This window comes from Penicillium malachiteum (genome assembly GCF_028827825.1).
Source record: "Penicillium malachiteum strain IBT 17515 chromosome Unknown utg000004l:1.0-4883003.0:1.0-4884900.0, whole genome shotgun sequence".
NCBI lineage: Eukaryota > Fungi > Ascomycota > Eurotiomycetes > Eurotiales > Aspergillaceae > Penicillium > Penicillium malachiteum.
The window spans coordinates 737,522-760,846 of record NW_026643097.1 but is presented as its reverse complement, the minus strand read 5'-3'; the positions used below and the strand labels follow the sequence as shown (position 1 = coordinate 760,846).

Sequence of the window (23,325 nt, the reverse complement as noted above, 5' to 3'; positions counted from 1 at the left end):
GCCAGACTGTCCAAACTGGGCATTTATACATCAAAATAAAGGAGTTCTGGGCACCCAAGTGTTCAGGAGAGAAAGGATAGTATTTTCAACTCGGCTAGCCACTGGCCTGAACCCCAACGGAAGCTCCTACAATATGCAGGCTGGGTCCTTCTATCCATCTATGCAGGGTGGCTGGAATTGGATAGTAGCATAAGGAAGGGATAGGATTAGGCCTAGATATGCAGGTAACCCTCCTCTCCAAAGAACCTTACAAGAGTATTGAACAAATCAAAGAGAAGAACCTTGTAAAAAATAAGATAAAAAAAGCGACATGTATCAGCGCAAGGGCACCAGCATATCTATTTCATAAATGACAAGTAACAAGTAACAAAAAGTTCACGATCAGTCCAATCCAACCTGAACCGTTTGAAAGCAGCTCCACCCAATTGTGGGCAGAGCGTGGCATTAATATTACCATACAATATCAATCTTAAATACACAACCTCCGCATGCATACACAAGATGAAGACATTTTCAATTCCACACTTTGCGTCACCAGAGATATGTCAAGGAGATTCATTCCCCCACACACCCCCAAAGAAAACTGTAAGAAATGAAGGAGAAGACTAAAAGGGGTCAAAGGTTATATATTTCTTTTTTATTATTAAAATTATAAACATTAAATTCTGATTCTTTATCCAGACTTCTTACTGCTACTGATCCGGAAGAGTGTCTTTAGTGATATAATGTAGCCATATATATCAAAGTACTGGGTACTTATTTTATAGTGAGATGATAGTATTAGATAAATGTATCTAGTACTTAATCTTAAACTGTCTTGTAGGGAGGTAATTTTATTACAGATTAATACCATGTATTACACACTCAAATTAAGGTAAAGCACGCGACTCCACGGTGTTCCTTACACGGTAATGACACAAGTGGGTGTGATTAGTGCCACGCGCCCGCTAAATCATTTTTGCTAGCGAAGTCGAAACTCGACTGTTTCTTGAACCTTGAACCTTCAACCTTGTTAGGCGCCTCGCATTCTGCATTCCCTCTCATCCAACTCTCTCAAGCTCTCATCGATTGACTAGCTTCTAGCTGTCATCTTCTCTCGATCTCTTCCAACTTCCGTGTTTTGCGTCCCGTCCCCGTTCGCAATCCCACACTTCGCACTATCATCCGCCACAGAAAAGTCTCGCGACAAACTCTAGAATCCGGCCGTCTTTTGAGGGATATTACTCCATTTCAAACAGCACTATCCATAATGCCTACACCACTTCCGTCGAGTTTCGCTTCCGCCGCCGCTGGCAACACCCAGGACCCCAGTCGGAGAGGGGATGGAAGTACTGGTGGAGAATGGTATGCAATCTTGTTCCTTGTCTCTAAACACGACTTGCACCTCTCCCTCTCGCCCATATCTCTCAAATAATCGCGTCAACAACATTCTTTCGGCTCTCTCGAATTATCGGGAGATCATGTGGATGCTCAATTCGCCTCGAACAAGATATCCGATGCTAACCTAGAGCCTTTTCTATATAGGTCTCGATCCCGCATCAACGGAGCCACTCAAACCTTTCGCCGTCCATCAGTTGCGACCAACCCTTCGCACACTCGAGAGAGTAGCCACCCAGTCTCTGCTTCTACGCCGACCTCGGGAGCCTACGTCCCTCCCCACATGAGCTCAAATACCTTGTCTACTGCAATGCGGAACGGCGATGCCCGATACTCCAAGGATCAACTCCTAGACTTGTACAAGACACAGAGAGAATCGGGATCCTTGGGTAAGCATGTGGAGGATTATTTCGTGGCCGACTGGGATCCTCATGCTGTTTCAGCTTCCGCAAATGGAGCGTGGGGGAAGCGGGACGACCATAAAACTTCCGCGGGGCCTGAGGTGTGTTGGGACCATGAGGGTCAGGCCGAACCGCTGGGCTTGAATGATATGACGGAGAGTGAGAAGGAGGTGGGTCCCTTTCATTTTCACGAATTCCCTATTTTTCCCACGCGGGAGAATCATCAAAAAACTAACCCGAGAAAAAATTTCCAGTTCTTTGCCGCGTCTGTCAACTCCCCTCTCAAGCCTCCGCCTACGAACGCATCGAAAGAAAATACCGGAGTAGTAACTGGTGGTGGTCGTAAAGGGTCTATTTCTTACACCCAAGGCCACATTAATAACTACAATACCTCTTCTCCCAATACCACTCGTCCAGGAATGAGACGTCGAGAGACGGGCGACTCGGTCGGTAATCCCATGTCTCCTACCGCGTCTAACTCTCGCTTTTTCCGCGACGAAGCGAATACTTCTACCCCTCCTCCGGCCCTCCTGCGTCGGAAGACCGACTTTCGAGACCCGGCCGCGAAACCGGACGAAAAATCGAAGGAGGCTTCCGATGCTGCTTCGCCTTTCGGTTCCCTGAAACGCAGCACCACCAACCCGTTGAACACCGCGGTAGGACCATCCTCTCCTTGGGGTCCGGCATCGGCATCGGCGAGTGCAAATTTCTCTCCGATGGGGGCTTTCGGCGCCTTCTCCCTCGCGTCGGGTTCCGTTTCTGCTACCACACCCACAGCTGAGAAGAAGCCTGGATACGGAAGCTTGCGCGGCGAGAGTAGATTCAAGGGACTACTTTCCAAGGACAGCTCGGAGGATATTGCGGGCTCTGCGAGGGAGAAAAACTTGAGCAGCCTTGAGAGACTGGTGGAGGATGATGGTCTCAGACGTGCTCAGTCTCCATGGGGCGATTCTGTGAAGACCCGCATGGGTCGCAGTGAGACTAATCCGTTCGATGAACCTCGCAGTGGAAGTGCTGCTCTGGGCGGTTCCCAGGATGTTGAAGCGCCTTCCCAGGATTCTGGATTTGGTGCTTTCGGCATGACTTCCAGTATCCCTGGCTTCCGGGAGTTGATGCAGAGCCAGGAAAATTCGCGAAACCCTACCCCGAATCTGCTCCAAGGACATGAACCGACCAGCCCGACCAATACCAATCCTTACCAAAGCCCTCATGGCGACCGAGTTGCGGACCACCAGGAGGATGTGGATACTGATGGCTCGGACATTCAGCACCCTCAGCACCCTGGACTCAGCGGACTGCGCGATCCTTCGAACCCGTTCGGCTCTGTGAGACGTGTCGGTTCAGGAATCGACCTCCCCTCTATTGATCGCAGCCAGAACTCGAGCGCTAATGCCAACCGAACTTTCTCCGGCCTTGGAAGCTTGGGTGGCCTTCCGTCCCTCGGTGGAGGATCTGCTTGGCCTTCTGCTGGAGGTGCTATTGGTACACCGACTCGTGAGCGTCCAGCTTTTGGTGGAGGATTTGGCGATCCTATCTTTGGCACCATGGGCGACCTTCAATCTCCCAGCTTGTCTACTCTTGGTGGTGGTGGCCTCTTCAGTCCTCATGCCGGGCTGAGTGGTACTGCAAGCATTGGACGAGGAAGCAAACTGGGTGCTCTCTTTAACATGCAGGATGACCAAGGACGACCGGATTCCGTTGGCCTGACCGACGGACAGCTTGATTTTCAAGACAAATCTGGCCAAGCAAGCAAGCCTGGATCCAATTCCGCATCGCAGACACCCGTCTCAGCTGTTGGAACTATCCCTGTCAACTTGGGCCATGACACCACCCAAGTTCAGACCCCTGGAGGCACCCTCCCTGCTTCTCAGCAACGCACTATGGTTATGCCAGACCGGATGCGCTGGATTTATCGCGACCCTCAGGGTAACATCCAAGGACCTTGGACTGGTCTTGAAATGCACGATTGGTTTAAGGCTGGATTCTTTAGTCCCGACCTTCAAATCAAGAAGCTCGAAGATGGAGAATTTGAGCCGCTTGCCCAGCTGGTGCGTCGCATTGGGAACTCTCGCGAGCCTTTCCTTGTTCCCCAGATTGGCATCCCCCATGGCCCTGAGCCCAATGCTACTCAGTGGACCGGCAACACCCAGGGCTCTGCCCAGCCGCCATTCCCCGGCAGCTTCCCTAGCTTCGGTACTACATTGACTGCCGAACAGCAAAATGCTCTTGAGCGCCGTAAGCAAGAAGAGCAGTACTTGATGGCTCGACAGAAGGAACACCTGGCTCAGCAGCAAGCCATGTTGAAGACCATTGTTCCCGGTGCGCCACCAACACTGCAGCCCCAGCTTCAACACCAGTCGAGTGCCCATAGCCTTCACAGCCAGCCCAGCTTCGGCAGCATTGCCTCTCCGGGCGCTTACCAACCCTCTCCGATTCAGCCTGCTCTGCAACAGCAGTCCCAGGGACTTCCTGGTTTCTTTGACTCTGCCGCTCAACTGAGACAGGGAGGTCTGTCCAATGTTGGACCAGGTATGCTTGGCACTGATCTTGGTGGTGTTGCCCAGGACCAACTCCCTGCCCTTCTCGATCGCTTGAACGTTGGCCGACAGGATCCTTTTGCCTTTGGTGGGGCTTCTTCTTTCTCCGGACGTCAGCCCGAGAGCTTGTTGCACTCTCAGCAGGTGGCCTCCATGCTCCAGGATCGTGCTCAGCTTCAGCAAGAGCAGGAGCAGTTCGATAAGGCTAATGCCAATGACCCCTTCGACCAGGAGGCTCGTGAGGAACGCCTTCGTCAGTTCCATGCTCTCCGGGCTCAGGAAGGAGAGCTTGGTATGCGCACCGCCGAGGGTCTGCCTACTCACCCCGCCGCTGTTGCCGCTCAGCAGCTTGAAGCCGAGGTCGCAGCTGCTTTGGAGGTTCCTCCCGAGGCAGAGCCTATCGTCGATGAACCTACTTTGACCTTGTCTCAGCAGGTCCAGAAGGCCGCGTTCGCCCAGCGTCAGCTAGAGGAAGAGGATCAGCAACAGCAGCAACCCCAGGCTACTCCTGAATCCGTGTGGGGAGTTAACAAGCTGGACAATGGTATGCCCCAGCCCTTCCCTCCCCCACCATCTGCATCGCCTCTCCCTGCTCCGGCCGCCCAGCGTAACCGTCAGAACGTGGCCGAGTCCCTCGCTGCGGGATCTCGTTCTCAGACTCAGACTCCCGTCGATGCCCCTCCCACCTCAGTTGCGCCATGGGCCAAGGATGCCAATGAGTTGCCCAAGGGTCCTTCTCTGAAGGAGATCCAAGAAGCCGAAGCTCGCAACGCCGCCCAGCGTGAGGAAGTTGCTGCCGCTGCCCGTCGTGCCCAGCTTCTCGCTGAGCAAGAACGTCTCAGCCAAGCCCAAGCTCAGGTTGTGCCTGGTCTGCCCTCTTCTGCTAACTGGGCCAGCGCCGGCTCCCCTGCTCCTACCACCACTGGATCAGTGTGGAACAGCAAGACCCAGCCCGCACCCACCACCACCGCTACCAAGAAGACTCTCGCCCAGATTCAAAAAGAAGAGGAGGCCCGCAAGCAGCGTCTTGCTGCTGCTGCCGCAGCCGCAGCTCAGACTGCTAGCCCAAGCCCTCCCGCATCTGTCGGCAAGCGTTACGCCGATCTCGCCAGCAAGGTTGCCTCTACTTCCCCTGCTTCTGCTGCTAATGCTGCTCCATCCGCTCCTGGCGCTTGGACTACCGTTGGTGCCGGTGGCAAGGCCAAAGCTCCTCCTGCTGCTCCTCTTGGACCTCGTTCAACCAGTGGTACCATCCCTCTAGCTCCTGTAGCCGTTGCCAAGCCTCGTCCTGTTACCACTACTCGTACTGTCCTGGTCCAGCAATCCTCCAACCCTAACCGGGCTGTCGAGGAGTTCACCAAGTGGGCCAAGTTAGCTCTTGGTAAGGGTCTGAACAGCAACATCAACGTCGACGATTTCGTCCAGCAACTCCTTTTCCTCCCTGCTGAGGCCGAGATTATCTCCGATTCCGTCTACGCCAACTCCCAGACTCTGGATGGTCGCCGCTTCGCTGATGAGTTCATTCGTCGCCGCAAGCTCGCTGATAAGGGTGTTGTTGACCCCGTCTCTCCTAGCGCCTTCGGTACTGAGCAGAGTGGTTCCGGCGGATGGAGCGAGGTCGCCAAGAAGGGCTCTACTGCTAGCGTTGCTGCTGCTACCCAGCGTGAAGAGGAAGCTAGCAGTGCTGCATTCAAGGTTGTCGCTCCCCGTAAGAAGGGTAAGCGCTAATGGTTATGCATCTTAGCCATGGTTGTTTCTAGTTTCTAGTTCCGATTTATTTCTGAGTTTGCATATCTTGTCATGCTTTTCTTATCTTATTCTGAATACGTTGTCCAAGAGGATTGTCTAACTGCATGGCCTTCTTTCATCTAAGACCGTTGCGTTGTTTTTTTATCCCGCACTGATGTACTACCATATGTATGTGTCTAAGCACTTGAGCACTTTAGCATCGAATTAACTACTGTACTTGTGCATTGAATACTTCACTGAATCTCCGTAGATTTAAATCATTCTTAAATCCAAGTTCTTGAGATCAACTGTGTTTATTAAACACTAATGTGGTTCTAACATCACTGGACTTGACTGACTGGCCTCCAACTCAATATTATTCAAGTTTGGGCTCTATACGCAAAATCTATATCAACCAAAACATTGTCATCTCGCTACAGTGACACCAGTCCATATTCTAATCATCAAAAGTGAAAAACAGATAGATTGAGGTTTAACCGCCTACACAAACCAAGGTTTAGATCAAAAACGGAAACAGACAACAGATACAGCCGTACAGTAGAGTATATGCAATGAGACCAAGAAGTAAAGAAGAAGCAGGAATGTGCATAAGCATAACCTTTATATGATCACTAGCCACAGGCCGGACCTAACCTCCTCAAATCACTCTTGGCGCAAACAAAGAAAACATGAAACAGAACTGAGATATCACGAAAGAACGGCCCCAATGCTCTTCTTTAAGCATCGATGAGGTCGCCGCTCTTCTGGTTCTCGGCAGAGGTATCCTTGGTATCCTTGGTATCCTTGTTAGGGATCTTGCGAGCAGAGCGAGCGTAGAACTCGTCCAGGACACGCTTGGGGATACGGTTAAGCATCTCCTTGGGGTAGACGCGGAGTAGGTTCCAGGCGAGGTCGAGAGATTCATGGATGGTACGGGATTCGTAGGCACCCTGGCTGATGAAGGTGCGCTCGAACTTATCAAGGAACTCGAGGGAGAGTTTGTCTAAGTAGTTGTTAGTTGAGGAAATTTTCATGTGGCGTAGGTGGTTAGAAATTGGTACTTACCCTCAGGGGAGAGAGCCTCCTCACCGACGACGGCTTTCATGGCAGCGGCATCACGACCAATGGCGTACTTGGCGTAAAGCTGGTTGGAAACATCACCGTGATCCTTGCGAGTACGGCCCTCGCCGATAGCAGACTTCATGAGACGGGACAAGGATGGCAGAACGTTAATTGGTGGTGAGATACCTCTGTTGTAAAGCTGACGATCGATAAAGATTTGACCTTCCGTAATGTAACCTGAGAGATCGGGAATAGGATGCGTGATATCATCGTTAGGCATAGTCAGAATGGGGATTTGGGTAATAGATCCGTTACGGCCCTCAACACGACCAGCACGCTCATACAGGGTAGCCAGATCAGTGTACATGTAACCGGGGTAACCACGACGACCGGGCACTTCTTCACGGGCAGCGGAAACCTCACGCAAGGCATCACAGTAGGAAGACACGTCAGACATGATAACCAAAACGTGCTTCTCGAGCTGATAAGCGTAGTATTCGGCGGTAGTCAGAGCCAAACGGGGGGGTAATGATACGCTCAATGGTAGGGTCGTTGGCCAAGTTCAGGAAGAGAGTGGTACGCTCCATACTTCCGTTTTCCTCGAAATCGCGAGTGAAGAAACGAGCAGTCTCCATGTTAACACCCATAGCAGCAAAGACAATGGAGAAGTTATCATCGTGATCATCGTGAATGCCCTTGGTCGGCTTGACCAGACTGGCCTGTCGGCAAATTTGGGCGGCGACCTCGTCTAGTCCAGTCAGCACTGTCTATATGAAGTGATTCGCACTGGAAATCAGCTTAAAACTCACTGTGAGGAAGACCAGCAGCAGAGAAGATGGGAATCTTCTGTCCACGGGCAATAGAGTTCATAGTGTCAATGGCGGAGATACCAGTAGAGATCATCTCCTCGGGGTATGCCTAGAGCAGGCATGTCAGCGTCTCGAACTCTCCAGTAAATGCCCAGTGCTCCTTACTCGAGAGTATGGGTTGATAGGCTGGCCGTTAATATCCAGATAATCCTCTGCCAAAACCTTGGGACCCTTATCAATAGCACGTCCGGAACCGTCAAACACTCGACCCAGCATATCCTCGGACACACCGAGCTTCATGCTGTGGCCAGTGAACTCGACTTTGGTCTAGCCTGAAGTCAGCACTCAATGTACCGCAATCCCAATTGCAAGATAGCTGTATACCTTCTTCACATCAATACCCGAGGTACCTTCGAACACCTAGTAGCAAGTCGTCTCGTCAATATAAAGTCATTAGGAGCGGCTCCGGGGTGGTTTCTTATCGGTTGCGTACCTGGACAACTGCTCGGTTTCCTATGACAAGCAAATCCACGTATTAGCTCATGTCCAACCGAACAGAGGGAGTTGCGATAGCTTACCTCGAGCCTCCAGCACCTGACCAGAGCGTTCCGTCCCATCGGGCAATGTAAGACTAACAATCTCATTGTATCTATAAAAAGGAGGGTGGGGAGTCAGGAGAGGCAAGATATACGAATATCGAAGTGCGGTGTTTGTTGCGGATTATGCGCTCTATTGCGCACACGAGGCATGAGCCGTAAGCTTACCTGGGAAACTTAACCTATTTCCCAGAGATCATATTAGCATTTAATTCCATCTCGGCATCTCAAGGTCCGTATCGGGGGTTCTCACATTATCAAGGACGACCAGCGGACCGTTGATACCTCCGATGGTGTTGTAGCGGATGCGGGGCTTGATGGAGGACATCCGGGGATCGACAAATTCAGCCATGGCGGGCGAATCGTACGAAAGCAAGGAATAGGTGGCTTTCTGGGGAGATGTGGAGGGTCTCGACTCCGAGGTTGGCTAAGCTGTCGATAGCTTGGGCGGTGACGTGGCACGTGATGGCTGACGACAAGCGCCCGCGCCTTGACCAGTTGACGATTATCATTGACAACTTCATTTATAAATCTACATGTACAACGATGTTCCTTGTTTCTAGCTTATATTGGGGGTTAAGATGGATGGATTTTGATTTGAAAAGCGGGAGCTTCCGAAAGATGGATAGCTCTCGACCAGTTTTGATTTCTTTTGGGATTTTCTGACTCGACATAAGGATACATGTATCGGGTCAAAGTAGACCGAACAAGCCGAGACTCTCAGGTTGAGAGGAGTAAAGATAAGTCGAACAAATAATCGTCATCATCAGGTCGTCAGTATTATCGGGGTATCATGCATGGATAAGAGATGATATGGGTTCAAAATGTTGAGATACGGGATGTTGGGAGTAAGGAGATCAAGGTCAAGCGATACCCATAACTCGCATGTGACGTTTTTCATGAACTTGCAAAGGAGCAGAACATAACATGCGGACATAGGCTTAATCAACTCTGGCCTGTGTGAGACTTTTGGGCTTTCGGAGGTAATTGGGATAGCGGTACTCTCGGTTCGGTCCGTTCTTGGAGGAACGTTTGGGGAGTTGTGCGACCATCACCTGGGCAGATGAATTGGCCATAAGGTAATTGGAGAATGAACCGAGGAGAACACTTGAAAAAATTGTTAGTCTGAATCCATGACTCGACGCAAAGGACATACTGAAACAACAGTAAACAATGAATGGTCAAGAACTCACCCTTTCAGGGCACTTTGACCTCGGGCGCCGACAACAGTAACAGTGGGCCCAACATAATCGATCTAAGTAAATATTGGTCAATTTTGGGCACATTTAATGGTGGCTTGGGATCAGAACATACAGCCTCAGTTACCAGATGCTTAGGATTTTTGCAGTGAATAACCTCAACTGCGATCCGAACTTGCAAACTGGTCTTGCGCAACAGCTTCAGGCATGTTTCAGTCACGGTTTTCACGGCCTTGACACGTTCTGCTTCTGTGGCAGAGACTGTGTGACCTTCGGCGGAGGCAGACTTAACAATTGCTGACCCCAAGAGAGAGAAGTAATTGCGACCAGGGTTCGTAGCCTCTTGAGTTTGGTTGCCCACGATAGTATTAATGTCTTGGTTGCTGTGCGCACTTTCCGCCACATGAGTAGATGAGCTGCTTGCATCCTCTTGGATAGCATACAAGGCCCACATGGTATCGCCGTCTCGAAGTAAAGTTCCAATGGTAGATTCTAGCGCCACGACTGATTCATCGCTGAGATCGGTGGCTACCAGGTATTTGCGCTGGCGACGACGTCCTTCATCGGCTTCAGCCTGAAGACTCTCAAAATTGCCGCGGATGATGGTGCAAATGGACCGATTGGGGACACTATTGTCGATAAGGGATACGTAGATTGCAAGTCTCTGAGCACGGTGGATTTCTTCTAGCTCTGCTTCGTCATCCGATCCATATGGCGTACCAGCTGCCGATCGTGGAGCTGGAGCTGGGTTATCGAAGAATGCTTGGGGACGAATCACGGACTTCAATGCGGACTTCCTGGGCTGCTTGCCTTTGATATCGTTCGGTGTCGCAGTGGACTGGATATCCTCGTTCCAGATATCATCATCACCATCGGAGTCGGAATCGTCGCTGCTGTGAATGATGTTGTGTTCACTATCAAACACATCCTTTGCGAGACGTTCGCCTTGCTCGGCTCTGGTCGGCTTTACATAGCCAGGGAGACTTGAGCTGCTGGATGGTTGAGCGAAAGCTTCATCGGATTCGTTCATTGATGGACCCCACATATGATCGGTTTTTCCCCCGATGGTCATCTTCTGGAGCTTCTTTGAGGCTGCTTCGATCTTTCGGCCGGTCGGTGAGAGGGAGTGAGTTGGTCGGGTGGATGTACGGCGGGGGAGAGAAAGTCAACAGAGGAGTTACGCTGACTAGATTCACGGTTGGAAGTGCGGCCGCGAGTGAGACTTTTTGGGAGTAAACGTGATTCCAATCCTGACATCATAGCTGCCATAGCGCTGCGTCCTTGGGATCTCTGCTTCTTTGCACGCTCAGTGGCGGGGGAGGACTCTGAAGCTTGGCCAGTTGAGGCACATCGGCCCGATTCATCAGATGATCGCCGGGGCAGATCATCAGGTTCGGCCAGGTGCCTCTCTGGCGAGCTTGGAGCTGAGGGCATGTCGGCTGCGTTGTGTTGTTGGCGTAAGGGGGATGGCGCAAATGGTGGTGGGCCCCCCTCGCCCCTCGAAAAAGACTCTTGGCGGAAAGAGCCAGGGTGGTCGCTTCTCAAACCTCCCTTTCGCCGCGATGTGAAAGCGGCCAAGCACCTTCCCTCTCAACTCCGCCGTGATGTTGATCGGGTAGTTCTCCCAACCTGGTGGGGTATCCCAGGCGGGAGTGAACAACATCATGGCGGTGAGAGGGGCGGTGAGTAAAGTAGAAGGAGAGTCCGGACATATTAGGCGGTGGGAGAAGCGGTCAGTGTGGGGCCTAATTTAGGGTTTACCCTAATTACCCTAAATAGGCAACGGAGTCAAGTTCCTCACTTTAGAGAAGCTCTATACTATAATTCTAGGTCTTCATTGACTTTTCAATTATTCTAATTTGAGTCTAATAAAGCTCTTTATCAAATTACTTTCAGCTCACTTACATATTAGATTGATAGCACTTTTGTGATATAGATAATGGGAAGTGAACTCTCCGGCATAAAGACATGTACTGCCAGTCTGGGAATAGTAGGAGTAGTATATACTAAGTGGCAGAACCTTGGAAGTCGACATCGTGCGTGAGTAGTCTGTTTAATCGGAGATGATTGTCAAAGGCTGTAAGGATATTCAATTCTGGGGATAATTGAAGACTGTACCAAAGGATTTTGTTGTGTTTTAAGGCACAGTAGTGTGTCAATCCCCGATGTGCAATGACGTTATGTGGTGAATCGGTGATTGAAGGGCTGAGCACTTGAGTTAACCATTCAGCGCCCATGATCCATATACATAGTATAATGACCAACATCCACTTTGGATTTAGTAGAATAACGGTCAAATCTAATGAGAACCTTGCACATGTGAAGACTCGGAATTACGAGGTACGCCTTAACAAAACAGTATACGTTCAAATGTTGGTCTAGACATCTAGTATCATAATCTTTCTCTTTATCTTACCTAGGTAACAGCTGTAGATCCACCGGCAACTTGAAGTGCTTGGTATATGGCTCGAGTTTCAAGTCAACTGGTTGTTATAACTTCCGAGGTTAAAACCTTCAAGATTCAACTTGAAGCTGATATTTACATATAGCTTGTTTCGGGTCTACTCAAGTGCCACTAACTTGAGTACCTACATGTACTGCCGAGGCTAATGAAAAGGTCCAACATTGAAACCTTGGAATGCTTTTAACTTGAAGTTTTAACATTAAAGACTCGGAGACCACACGTGCAGGAGCTACCACATATGTGCTATGTACTAGTATCAGTAATTAGTACCTAGGTAGGTATGTATAACAACTTGAGCCTATATCCCGGAAATTTGAAGGTTATGTTATTTATACTGATAGTAACATTCGAAGAATCACCCGTGGACGATGATCCATCTCCGAGTCATTAACTAACCCTAATAACATACGTGCATTTCAACTAAACTCCAAGGTTCATTAAACATAAAATATCAAGCGCTCATGCACATCATGAAAGACTATTTGTACAGAATTTGAAAGGAGTATCCAAGGTCTATGCCTTAGACTTCTTGGACTTGGGCTTCGTAACCTTCGACTTCTTACGAGCACCAACAGCCGCAAAAGCCTCCTCAGAAGGCTCATCAGCAGCAACACGCTTGCCATTAGGCTGGCCATATTTCTCCTCCAGCTGGGCAAGGAAGCCCTGACCACGCTGCTGCTGTCGCTTGGTGATCATGGCCAGCAAATCATCTTCACCTCCAGCAGAACCCTTTGAGGCCTTGGAAGCAGCTGCGGCTTTCTTATTCTTGTTCTCCTCGACCTCCTTGCCTAGCTTCTCAGCCTCCTTGGCCTCCTTCTGAGCGCGCTTCTTGCGCTGCTGTCGTTTCTTCTCGGGTTCCTCGGTATACTTCTTGTAGGTCTCAACTTCTTCATCTGCGATTGCTTTGTCGAGAATGGCCCGGAAACGCTCATCGTCTTCGAGGACATTGGAAAGCATAACCGAGTCATAGATCCGATCCATATCGCCCTTGTGAGTTTCGTAGGCCTCCAACAGATCGCCCTTTTCTTCATCGGAGCCCTGGTACTTCTTCTGGAAATCCGAGATGGCGCGTGTGTCCAGCATGGCGGAGAGCTGCTCGCGATAGAAATCCATCCAGTCAAAGTCGCCATCTTCTCCAAGGACTTCCTCGGTATTGCCAGTGCGATCGTAATTCTTACGGCGTCGAGGATCGGATAGAACAGCGTAGGCTAGGGCAATCTGCTGGAACTTTTTATGGGCCTCGTCACGGGCATCGTCGCTGACCTTGTCTTTGGAGTGTTAGTTTTTGCTGTCTTTGTCTAGATTTGACCGGGAGTAGATACCGGGATGGTGCTTTAAAGCATTTTTCTTGTAGGCCGACTTAATTGCTTCGGGGGTTGCATTTTCTTCAACGCCCAGGATCTTGTAGAGATTCTCTTGGACCGAGGGCGGCTCCTCGGGGATTTGTTCCGTCTTTTTGCCTCGTGCCATGGAGAAAATCGCGTGCTTGAAAATTTGGGGTTGAAGATTTAGGACACAGGGGAAGAAGGAGGACAGTCGGGTATATTTGTATGGAATATCGAGAAGTGAAGTTGTTGGGGAAAGGATATGTCGAGTACGACGCGGTAGGTTAACACGAAATAGACGCGCCGCACCCAGTACCCTATTTCGTCATAGCTGATCCCAAAAGCTCCCCGCCTTTTATCCTCGACCTCGTCTGTCAGTTCTTCCCCTTCCAACAGCTATTTGAATTGCGAAAAATCATCCTCTCTGAATGAAAAAGAGCCAATTAAAAAAGGATAAAATATAGTCTCTATATATTTATCTGAACCACCACAAATTACGACCTCTCCATTCGCTCTCATCTCGCATCCAGCTCCCATACTCAACCTGCAAAATGGCCACCATGGACCACACAGCCTATATTCGCAAATGTCTGGCTCTTGCAGGACAATCTCCTCCACGTCCAACAAACTTCCGCGTTGGCGCCCTTCTCCTCTCACGCTCAGACACCGACCCCACCTTTAGCGGTGATCGCATTCTCTCCACAGGCTACACGATGGAGCTAGCAGGCAACACACATGCTGAACAATGCTGCTTCTCAAACTTCGCTTCTGTGCACAAGGTTCCCGAAGAAGATGTTGGCTTTGTGCTTCCTGTGGAGCCGGGTCGGAAGCTCATCATGTATGTTACCATGGAGCCATGCGGGAAGCGGTTATCGGGAAATGCGCCCTGTGCACAGCGCATCGTGAAGACAAAGGAAGGGGGGCTGGCAGGGATCCACAAGATTTACTTTGGTGTTAAGGAGCCTGAGACGTTTGTCGGGGCGTCAGTGGGGTGTCGGATGCTTTCTGAGGCGGGGATTGAGTGGGAGCATGTTTCTGGATTAGAGAGAGAGATTCTGCAGGTCGCTACGGCTGGTCATGAGGATTCAGAAAAGGAGGTGAGAGAGGCATTGGAGAAGATGGGAAAGGGTGTAGAAGGAGATGAGGAGCAGAGGAGAAGGGAGGCACAGCCTCGGAATCCGAAGAAAAGAATGATGGAGGGAGAAAATACTCTTTATTAGATTTAGGGAAATGAATAGATGAAAATGTTCTGCATGATATGATGTTTTTACGTCAACTGGTGCAATATAGACTGGAATAAAAATCCAACTCTTCAGCCATGCTTAGCCTGAGTTAGCGCGGGTCAAGTTCCCACTAAACCACGAGCTATTTGTTCTTTGTTTACAGACCCCTGTCATGATCCACAAGTTGGGCGGTAATATTCTTTGATCATATTCTTCGATAATATCCCCCCGATGATGCATCTGATCTATACAACTTTTGATTCGACGTGTATTCTAAATAAATTCCAATGATGACTCGCTTGAAGAGTCAATCTCCAATCTACAATCTACAATCTTTACAATTACAGACCACTCCACGTGACCCCGCTCTTCCTTGAAATTCCAGTTAAACAACGTCAACCTTTGCTCTATACCTCCAAGCTGACCGAATTCCCAAAAATAGCCAACCGGAAAATGATCAAATGGCTACATATGACTATAAGGACCATGTCATATACCCTGCATTCTGCTTCAAGGCCTCGCCTACACATTTCACCTGGGTGAAGATGTCGGTAGCCGACGTGCATCGACTACAGAAGCCAAGAAGCTTTGAGGGTGAGTTATTATTCTTTTTCTTCTTTCCATTTGGACTGTGGAACTATAGCATGTGGTATTCAGATACGCAACTTCCTCGCTGGCTTAATCCACTTCGAAATGGCAAGATCTACCATGTATAAAATGACCTATGCATCCTTTTGATATCCCTTTCCAGGCCATACACCCTTTCCATGGTTTTGATTAATTTTTCTCAATCATTCTCTACATATACCTATATTAACAGAGATCTAGGACAAAGAATCTACTTCTACAAAAATCACCCAATCCGCTTCGTGACCATAGCAGGTCTCATCGTCTCCAAAGCAGAGGTCTATCGTCGTACAATCCTGACAATAGACGATAGCAGTGGCGCGTTAGCAGAAGTAGTCATTCCACACTCATCTGACCCAAAACAACAACCAGGCTCAAGCATAAAACAAACAGAATCTTCCCAATCGAACCCCAATACCAGTGGGCAGGTCGAACCAGAGAGCCAAGAAGACTTTACACTTGATGCAAAAGATACAAATCCCAAATCTGGTGTTTCGCTTGTTCAGCATGTGCATGTCAGTACGACGGATCAATCGATCATTGATATCTCGGGTCTAGTACCCGGTACTATGGTCAAAGTGAAGGGCACATTGACTTCTTGGCGAGGGGTTATTCAACTTAATATGGAGCGGTTTCATATTCTTCGAGATACGAATGCGGAGATGGTATTCCTGAATGAGCGGCTTCAGTTTTTGGTTGAGGTGCTTTCTTCGCCGTGGGTATTATCTGATGAGGAGATTGAGATGCTGCGTCGAGAAGGGGAGGATGGCGATTTACGGGCTGCGGAGGAGAGGTCCAAGGCTCAGATAAGGGTTAAGAGGAGGGCTGAGAGGGAGGAGAAAGATGCTAAGCATATTTTACGGAGGTACAAGCATGAGGAGCGAGAGAGGGAGAAAGAAGCTGTGGTTTGCAGAGAGGAGGGAGAGAGGATTATGAGGGAGATTTTGGAAAGGAAGAGGGCGAAACTTGCACGGGGTGAGAACTCGGAGTCTCCTTAAGATAGATTGGATAGAGCAGACATAGAAAGGCATCACACTTATTTAATCACGCTGTGTTATTGGGCATTTTGTCTCTCTTTGGGTTCAGTGTATGGCTATTATCTCGCGCAAGGATAGATCAGGGTTTATTAAGGCTTTTAATGCAAAATATTTTCAAGCTAAAGATCAAGACGGTATAGAACAGTGTTAGACATGAGAGTCGTAGTCATCATAATGCACAGAGACAAGAGGTATCTTCATGCCAAACGGGACGCCAAGCTGACAACAAAGCAATGAAGGCAAAAGAACATAAGTAACATGAGCCCTAAACGTCAGGTACAACGACGAAACACCTGCTAAGTAGTAAATTGCTGCAAGCCAAACAGAAACAACTAGAGATCAGTGATAATATTTGTACTCATGAGTGGGACCGCCACCTTGTCCACCAAGCATGCCACGGTAATACTCTTCATCAGGCGCCGCCTGTCGGCTGTTACGGTGAGACCCGTGATGTCGGCGGGGCTCATCTGACTCAGGCGGAACGATCGAGGTGGGTGATTCCATGTACAGGTCATTCGCGGAAGCGCTGCCGTATCGTGGTGTGGGATCACGGCCCAGCAAATCGCCTTCAGAGTGTCTGTAATCATGGCCCATGCCGCGCGATGAGCTACGCGAGCTCCTTGAGTACCGACGGGAAGGAGCGTCGGATCCAGACCGCGAGTATAGGGAGTCGCGGAGTGGTGATCCCGTTTTCGCAGAGGCAGAGGCACGATGACTGGAAGACGGTGCTGCAATTGGGATATCCGAGGGGCGCGAAGTATTAAACGATTCCCTGTGGCTCCGCGAGCCGCCGGATTCTTCATACTTTTTTCCACCTCCAGGGTTTGCCGAGTAGGGTTTGCGCTCGCGCTCGATGGGCGCAGACGGGATGGTCTCATCTTCGTCATCGATCACAGCGGAGGATGAATTAGCCGATGTTGGCGGTCGTCCTCTCTCATAGGACCGGCTTCGTTCGGTAGATCCAGTACGCGCGTGTAGGTTGCCTAATTTATTGGCTGTGTTGTTTGCAGAGACGGGAGAAGACTTCTTGGGGCGATTGGCTCTAGCTCGCTCTGCTTCGGTAATGTAAGGTAGATCGACACCACAGTGTTTCATCAGGTGCTCCTCGGTCTTCTCTCGCAGCTTGATATCAGCGAACTCGGGGAACAGTCTGCGTGGGATCTCTTTGGGGAACCGTTCCTTCTTATCATCCGGATTGCTGATTGGCATGTTCAATACGGCCTTCTGGAAGCGCTCGTACTCGCGATCCGGGTGACTTTGAATCATTAAAGTGGCCCATGTCTCGAAGCCCTTGGGAGTTAGACCAGGGGTATCAGGTCGTTCTTTCAGATCATCTCCCTGAACGAGATGGTGTTCTGCACGGACTTCACGGAATAATCTCGAGATAGAAGAAGTGCGATCATCAAAGATGTCTATAGTAAAAACAAGTCATCAGATCATGCACATGACCAGAGAGAGGCGCAAGTATAGTAGAGACATACCCTGCCATGGATAAGGATCCCAGTCCAAGTCGGTGTCTGCATAGAATTTCTGCAGTTTTGGAGGTGTAATAACGAGAGTGTTACCGGGCGGATAATCTTCAATCTGAGACTGGGTCAGCGACATAAATCCTTCTCATCGCTTTGCGAGAATACACACAAGATGCATAGCAATTCCTCTCAAAAATTGACCAAGTCTCTTCGTCGGCTTATCATCTTCAAACAGCTTTCCCCAAATCTTCTCCAGTGTCGTCATCTCCATGACTGTAGTATCACGGTCTGGTGGCTTCGGTCGAGACTCTATCTTCACACTACTACTCTGGCTCGACATGGAAGCCGTTCTGCGCGACACTTTGTCCACCGAGGACTTCGAGCTCGACCGAGGCTTGGCAGAGTATCCCAGATGCTCCGAGTACGGCGGGTTGATCTCAAAGCCATTTGGCAAAGTATTCGCATGTGGGATTGACCTTCCTTCTGGGTACGCCACGCCAGGTGGAGATTCTGTCTGCGGCCGTTGTGGCAGATCCGTGGGTGGTACAGACCATGACGACTGCGGAGTCTGAGAGTGCGGTCGCGATGTGGGTGGGGGTGGGTAATGGGGTTGCGGGATTTGGTTTGAAGAGCCTTGGATATCGTTTAAACCGGACGCCTTTAGTTGCTGAATAACGGTCGAGGTAATCTGCGATAGCACCTCGGGTGAAAGATAAGAATTTGTGTTTGCATTATTATACACAGCCGAGCTAACGGCTTCATTGATCTGCCCCGTGTTTGCGCTCTGTGGGTGGGGTGGTTCCGGATACTGCTCGTAGCCTTGCTCGTATCCCGTAGTTGGCGGAGCTGGCGATGCGGTCGGAGGCATCTGTGGTTGAGGCATATTGATATGATCCGACTCATGGTACGAGGGATAAGGAGGGACCGATGGATAACCACCTGGGGCAGGAGAATCGTTTGATTCTGGGTTCATGTTGCCTATCTGGTATCCCGTATTGGGATATGGCTGATACCCATCGTAGGCCATGAGTGTTCAGTGTATGGTAAATAAGACTGATGATGATATATGTGGGTGTGCTCTCTATTTCTTTCTCTGGATCTGTTAGAAAATATTAGGGCGCAAGCAGAGAAAAAGAAAATCAAGGCACACAAGTAAGCCGCAGAGTTGAAGGCAGTGAGATTCTCATGGCGGGGCAGTGGAGAACTAAAAAGGTGGCGATCTGAAACTGGCGTCACCGGGTCCCTCAAGTGTGACTTTTAGAGGTTCATAGATAAAAAAGTACCAACGTCACGATGTGGCGCTTTTGTAATCTATTCAAGTGCCACAGGAACAACCAGCAAAACCAGAATACTATCCATGCCATATCCCGAGGTCTTTATGGTTGGTCGTAAGCGTCATGATCGGCGGTTAATATAATTCAACAGCTTTCCCCTCTATACCTTGCATCGATGAACATGGGTTGATCACCTATCGGGATGCGCTACTGCCACGTTTCAAATCTGAAGAAGCGCATGGATAAATAAATCAATATGTTAAGGATGCGACTTGGATAACCCCTAGGGGTTGGGTTTCCCGCCCAATAATCGGAGACGGCGTCGTATAGTATTGTATTGATATACTTCGATAGACAGGGTTAAGCATGGGGCAGGCTAGTTGATCTGCAGATTATAGCATCATCTGGCGCTGTCAATGATGATGGAAACAAACATTTGAAGCTCTATTGGACCGACTGGAAATTCTTCAATAATGGAGGGTAGTTAATCTCGAACGATGCCCCAGAGAGGTTTCGTCGATCAATTTTAGTCCCTAGGAAGGTGGAGCCGATATGCTAGTTGACTTCAGAAACAAAAGTCCCATTTTTCATTCTGTAGCTAGGGCAAAAAAATAACTTAAACCATAAACGCCACTTGAAGATCAAAGGATCAACTTGCATCTTTGGAAAGTGTGGGGAGGCAGTACCATCAGTGACTTAACCACGGTGCAGCAGGGGCCGAACCGGAGAATGTCGAACGATGCGACCATAGAACCACGCAACGCGATAAAAAAAATGAATCATAAAAGGCAAAACAAAAACACAGGGGAAAACGGGCGCGGCATAGAAATGGATGAAACTGCTAAGCCCGCAGAAGGGATGACATTGACCGAATGCTATCGAGCAAGGCAGAGCCGCCGCCATATGAAACGAGCGCCACTTATGGTTAGAAACAGAGAATAACACGAATAACTGAGAGAAGTATTGCTCTGTTGCAAACCGGCTGTCGATCATAGATATTCCCATGTTGCCTTGTTCAAGTGAGGCGGAAGTTCCTCATCAGGGTCAACTGGAGGCGGGGTTTGAGGGGGAAGGGGTAGATCGCAGTCCTCAGAGTGTTCACGAGCTCTTCGCTTTATCATAGTCAGTACTTAAGACCAAGTATTCAAACTGATAACTACTCACAACGACAGCCCCGAACTTGCTGGGCTGCTTGAGGGTCTCCGGACGGTAGAGATGTCTGGTGTCTTTGGTTGGATGTCTGACTGGAATATCTTCCAGACCGTCGCGCCCTTTCACCATGAGAGGACGGCCCTATGGGTAAGAAAGGTAGACACGTATTAACTAGAATACTCATAAAGAATCATGAGTTAGGACTTAGCAGCGAAACTTACCTCATCATCCAGCCAGGGCGTTTTTGTAGCAGGGGGCAGTCCATCAAATCCTTCATCGGAGTTTCCCCCACCAGTCAAATTGCTGGTACTAACTTCGTCCATTCTCCAGTCCAGTGGGAGTTGAGCTCCCTCTTCAAGAACATTCATATGGCCAATGCCGTCTTCCAAGGTGCTCGGATGCTGGTACCAGTTTTGGCAGCGTTTGCAGAGCTATAAAGAGTAGCGCCGTTAGTTCTAACAATCAGAGATGGAAATTCCAAAGAAATGGACATACATGCTGCTGAACGCGGCGCTGAGTGTTTGAGAACTCATCAACAGCTTTCCAATGGCCACAGGAGGAACAATGGAGCTCGTCGATAGTACTGTGGGCACAGGTACGACATTTGGCGATGCGCTGATCGTAAACAATTCCAGGGCCATTGACATAGGCTTCTTGCTTGAGGAAATTCAACTGGGTCTTGGAATACTCCTCATGACGACGAAATTCCTTGCAGATGGCGCAACGGATTCTATCTCCGTCAGTATGAGTCCTGGCTAGTCAGTGAATGCGCGACTTACGGATTTGGAAGTTCCATGGCTGTAATGCTAATAGAGCGATCAGTATAAATCCTTTCAGCCATTGAGCAGAGGACAGGCCACTAACGCCTGCTGTAAACCGCGACTGTAGCCTTCTCGGCCATAGGCACGATTTTTCTTTGATTTCAGTGACGGATCCGGGCTGTCCCACAGACTAGAGGGGAGATCCATAGCTTCTTGGAGCGAGGGCTTGTTTTCGTGAGACATGTCAGACGTCGTGAGAGACAGATCGGATGCGATATGGATGGGGAAGTAGTTGTGTTGGGAAGATGGAAGAAGTTTGGTGTCAGAGAAGTGAAAGTTTATTTTCAGAAAGAGAGAGCTGGATATAAGCTCAGATAGGCAAAGGCAAGTTCAAATGTTGATCGGCTTGCTTAAATATTAATCCAAAAATGCATTTTCGCCTGAGTAGTCTCATTTAGAGACAAGCCCTGGAATGTAAAGTGAGACTGTACCGGGCTCTACTGAATGAGGACAGTAAGATATTCTCTGGAGAATAGATTCATGGAATTACCTATGGAGTTCTTAAGCCATGATAGTGTGCATTATATACATATATATGGTAAAATTTGTACATGATATACATTGGCCGCTAATGAGAGCTTGAACTCTTTAATAACATTTAAATGCTGGGAGTTTGCCAGAATCCATTTGTTCAAAAAGTCCAAATGTTTGAATGCTTAGAGATATTGTGACTGCAATTTTATAGTACTGGTACTACTAGTAACAGTGATTCTATTTATGCATTCCTAGTAAAAGCATACCCTAAAAATCACAAACTAGTACCACGATTGCTCCGAGTCTTTTGATATTCTTGAAGAACTGAGCTATCTTCAAATGTTGGTAAAATGCATGCATATGCATGTGATCACCATTCAACCAACCCAACAAAGCTATTCAAGTTCATGTGTGCATGCAATAAAATCTTGGAAGCCTAAGATTGATATACCTATATAGTAGTATCAATTGATCATCATATTCCAATGTTGATCAATGATGGTATTATTATCCAGAATACTATAGTATACTATCTTCTCCAATTCTAAAAGTTTCAACCTGGGACAATCTTAGAACCTTTTCAAGTTCTTCAAAGATATGTGCCGTCTCAAGTGCTGTACACAAAAGGCTTAATTGGAAAATGAGTGGTAGTCTCACTACTATATACATATGTGTATCTAAGGTGTTAGGCATAGCCTGGGAAAATCCCAAAAAACTAGTAAATTTTGCTTAAACTAGTGGTTAAACTTCTCCAATGCCCTCCTAGTACTTTCAAATGTTAGAAATAACCCAAAACTTGAAGGTGAAATATTGAGATATTGGAAAGTGATAGCTAAGTGACTATAGAAAACTACTAGAGCCTCACCCTCAGAATCAGATGCCCTGGTTTGCATTTTGGGTATGACCCGGTAAAAGCTTTGACTTGGGAGTCCAGGGTGAGATGATTTATTCCAAGAACTTGTTTGACTCTGACTCATATCTGGTTATGTCCGATTCAGTTTAGTTTAGTTTAGTTTACCTCCTGCGGGGAGCTCTCTATCCAAGCCCCGAGCCAGGAGGGTCTATATACGTAATGATATTAACATTTGGAAGAGCTTAGGCTTGAGGAAGTGGTACTCCTATTCCTGCTGCTATTAGTACTACTAATAGTAAATTTATACATACTACCTACTATGTAGCTAATATTAATAGTAATCGTACACGTACATAGACGCTCCAGATATCCTCCTTCACCAATTCAAATTGATTGACCTGCACAGCCTCAAGATTACACAGCCATGCATAGCCTCTCAAGGAGTATGTAAAGGAGATACTCCGTACTCCGTAGTAAAAACAGAGCTAATCCCCACTGGCATGACAAAGAAATATCTCAACTCACCCTATTCTCCTTTTTAGTTCACATCCTTCTTCCGAGGCCCTCCAGGGCTCGCTTATACTAGTAGCATCCTCCAGACCAGGATCCTCAAGCCCTCTAAACATTTGAAATTGCGCATCTCCAGACTCAAGCGAGCCAAGCCACCGGGATATGCTTCCAAAAGCATCGCGGCAATGACAGAAGTAAACAGTATCATGATTGGCCATCCAGGCGGGACGGGAAGGGAAAGTTTCCAGAAACTTCACATATCAAATCAAAACAGGAGAGTATATTAAACCAATTACACTAGAGTACTCCATAATAGGCAGGGTCAATTGAAAACCGACCCGGTCATCCGAGTTAGAAATAGACTAGGGCCAAGATAATCAATTCCTC

General features: G+C 48.6%; 8 protein-coding genes across 8 annotated transcripts; 3 read left to right on the top strand and 5 right to left on the bottom strand.

The window, feature by feature from the left end:
* Positions 1 to 1,249: 1,249 nt before the first annotated feature.
* On the top strand, positions 1,250 to 6,043 carry N7483_008448 (GYF domain-containing protein; the record flags this gene model as incomplete). The annotated part of the gene is made up of 2 exons (XM_057091875.1): positions 1,250 to 1,344; positions 1,525 to 6,043. 2 exons carry the CDS (start codon positions 1,250 to 1,252, stop codon positions 6,041 to 6,043), a joined length of 4,614 nt encoding a protein of 1,537 aa, XP_056943049.1.
* A 737-nt stretch (positions 6,044 to 6,780) lies between these two features.
* Positions 6,781 to 8,862, bottom strand: N7483_008447 (H(+)-transporting V1 sector ATPase subunit B; the record flags this gene model as incomplete). The annotated part of the gene is made up of 10 exons (XM_057091874.1): positions 6,781 to 7,046; positions 7,109 to 7,523; positions 7,561 to 7,853; positions 7,915 to 8,023; positions 8,080 to 8,241; positions 8,299 to 8,334; positions 8,408 to 8,427; positions 8,493 to 8,563; positions 8,679 to 8,692; positions 8,764 to 8,862. The coding sequence occupies 10 exons, from the start codon at positions 8,860 to 8,862 to the stop codon at positions 6,781 to 6,783; spliced, it is 1,485 nt and encodes a 494-aa protein (XP_056943048.1).
* A 589-nt stretch (positions 8,863 to 9,451) lies between these two features.
* Positions 9,452 to 11,143, bottom strand: N7483_008446 (universal stress protein family domain protein; the record flags this gene model as incomplete). Its single annotated transcript, XM_057091873.1, has 4 exons — positions 9,452 to 9,617; positions 9,704 to 9,765; positions 9,825 to 10,811; positions 10,859 to 11,143. 4 exons carry the CDS (start codon positions 11,141 to 11,143, stop codon positions 9,452 to 9,454), a joined length of 1,500 nt encoding a protein of 499 aa, XP_056943047.1.
* A 1,543-nt stretch (positions 11,144 to 12,686) lies between these two features.
* On the bottom strand, positions 12,687 to 13,643 carry N7483_008445 (DnaJ domain protein; the record flags this gene model as incomplete). Its single annotated transcript, XM_057091872.1, has 2 exons — positions 12,687 to 13,441; positions 13,496 to 13,643. 2 exons carry the CDS (start codon positions 13,641 to 13,643, stop codon positions 12,687 to 12,689), a joined length of 903 nt encoding a protein of 300 aa, XP_056943046.1.
* Positions 13,644 to 14,049: 406 nt separating this feature from the next.
* On the top strand, positions 14,050 to 14,718 carry N7483_008444 (putative DRAP deaminase; the record flags this gene model as incomplete). Its single annotated transcript, XM_057091871.1, has 1 exon — positions 14,050 to 14,718. One exon carries the CDS (start codon positions 14,050 to 14,052, stop codon positions 14,716 to 14,718), a length of 669 nt encoding a protein of 222 aa, XP_056943045.1.
* A 464-nt stretch (positions 14,719 to 15,182) lies between these two features.
* N7483_008443 (OB-fold domain-containing protein) lies at positions 15,183 to 16,346 on the top strand (the record flags this gene model as incomplete). The annotated part of the gene is made up of 2 exons (XM_057091870.1): positions 15,183 to 15,315; positions 15,550 to 16,346. 2 exons carry the CDS (start codon positions 15,183 to 15,185, stop codon positions 16,344 to 16,346), a joined length of 930 nt encoding a protein of 309 aa, XP_056943044.1.
* Positions 16,347 to 16,724: 378 nt separating this feature from the next.
* On the bottom strand, positions 16,725 to 18,881 carry N7483_008442 (uncharacterized protein; the record flags this gene model as incomplete). The annotated part of the gene is made up of 3 exons (XM_057091869.1): positions 16,725 to 17,797; positions 17,867 to 17,969; positions 18,024 to 18,881. The coding sequence occupies 3 exons, from the start codon at positions 18,879 to 18,881 to the stop codon at positions 16,725 to 16,727; spliced, it is 2,034 nt and encodes a 677-aa protein (XP_056943043.1).
* A 1,236-nt stretch (positions 18,882 to 20,117) lies between these two features.
* Positions 20,118 to 21,284, bottom strand: N7483_008441 (uncharacterized protein; the record flags this gene model as incomplete). Its single annotated transcript, XM_057091868.1, has 6 exons — positions 20,118 to 20,240; positions 20,293 to 20,421; positions 20,502 to 20,711; positions 20,776 to 21,010; positions 21,060 to 21,086; positions 21,145 to 21,284. 6 exons carry the CDS (start codon positions 21,282 to 21,284, stop codon positions 20,118 to 20,120), a joined length of 864 nt encoding a protein of 287 aa, XP_056943042.1.
* Positions 21,285 to 23,325: the final 2,041 nt, after the last annotated feature.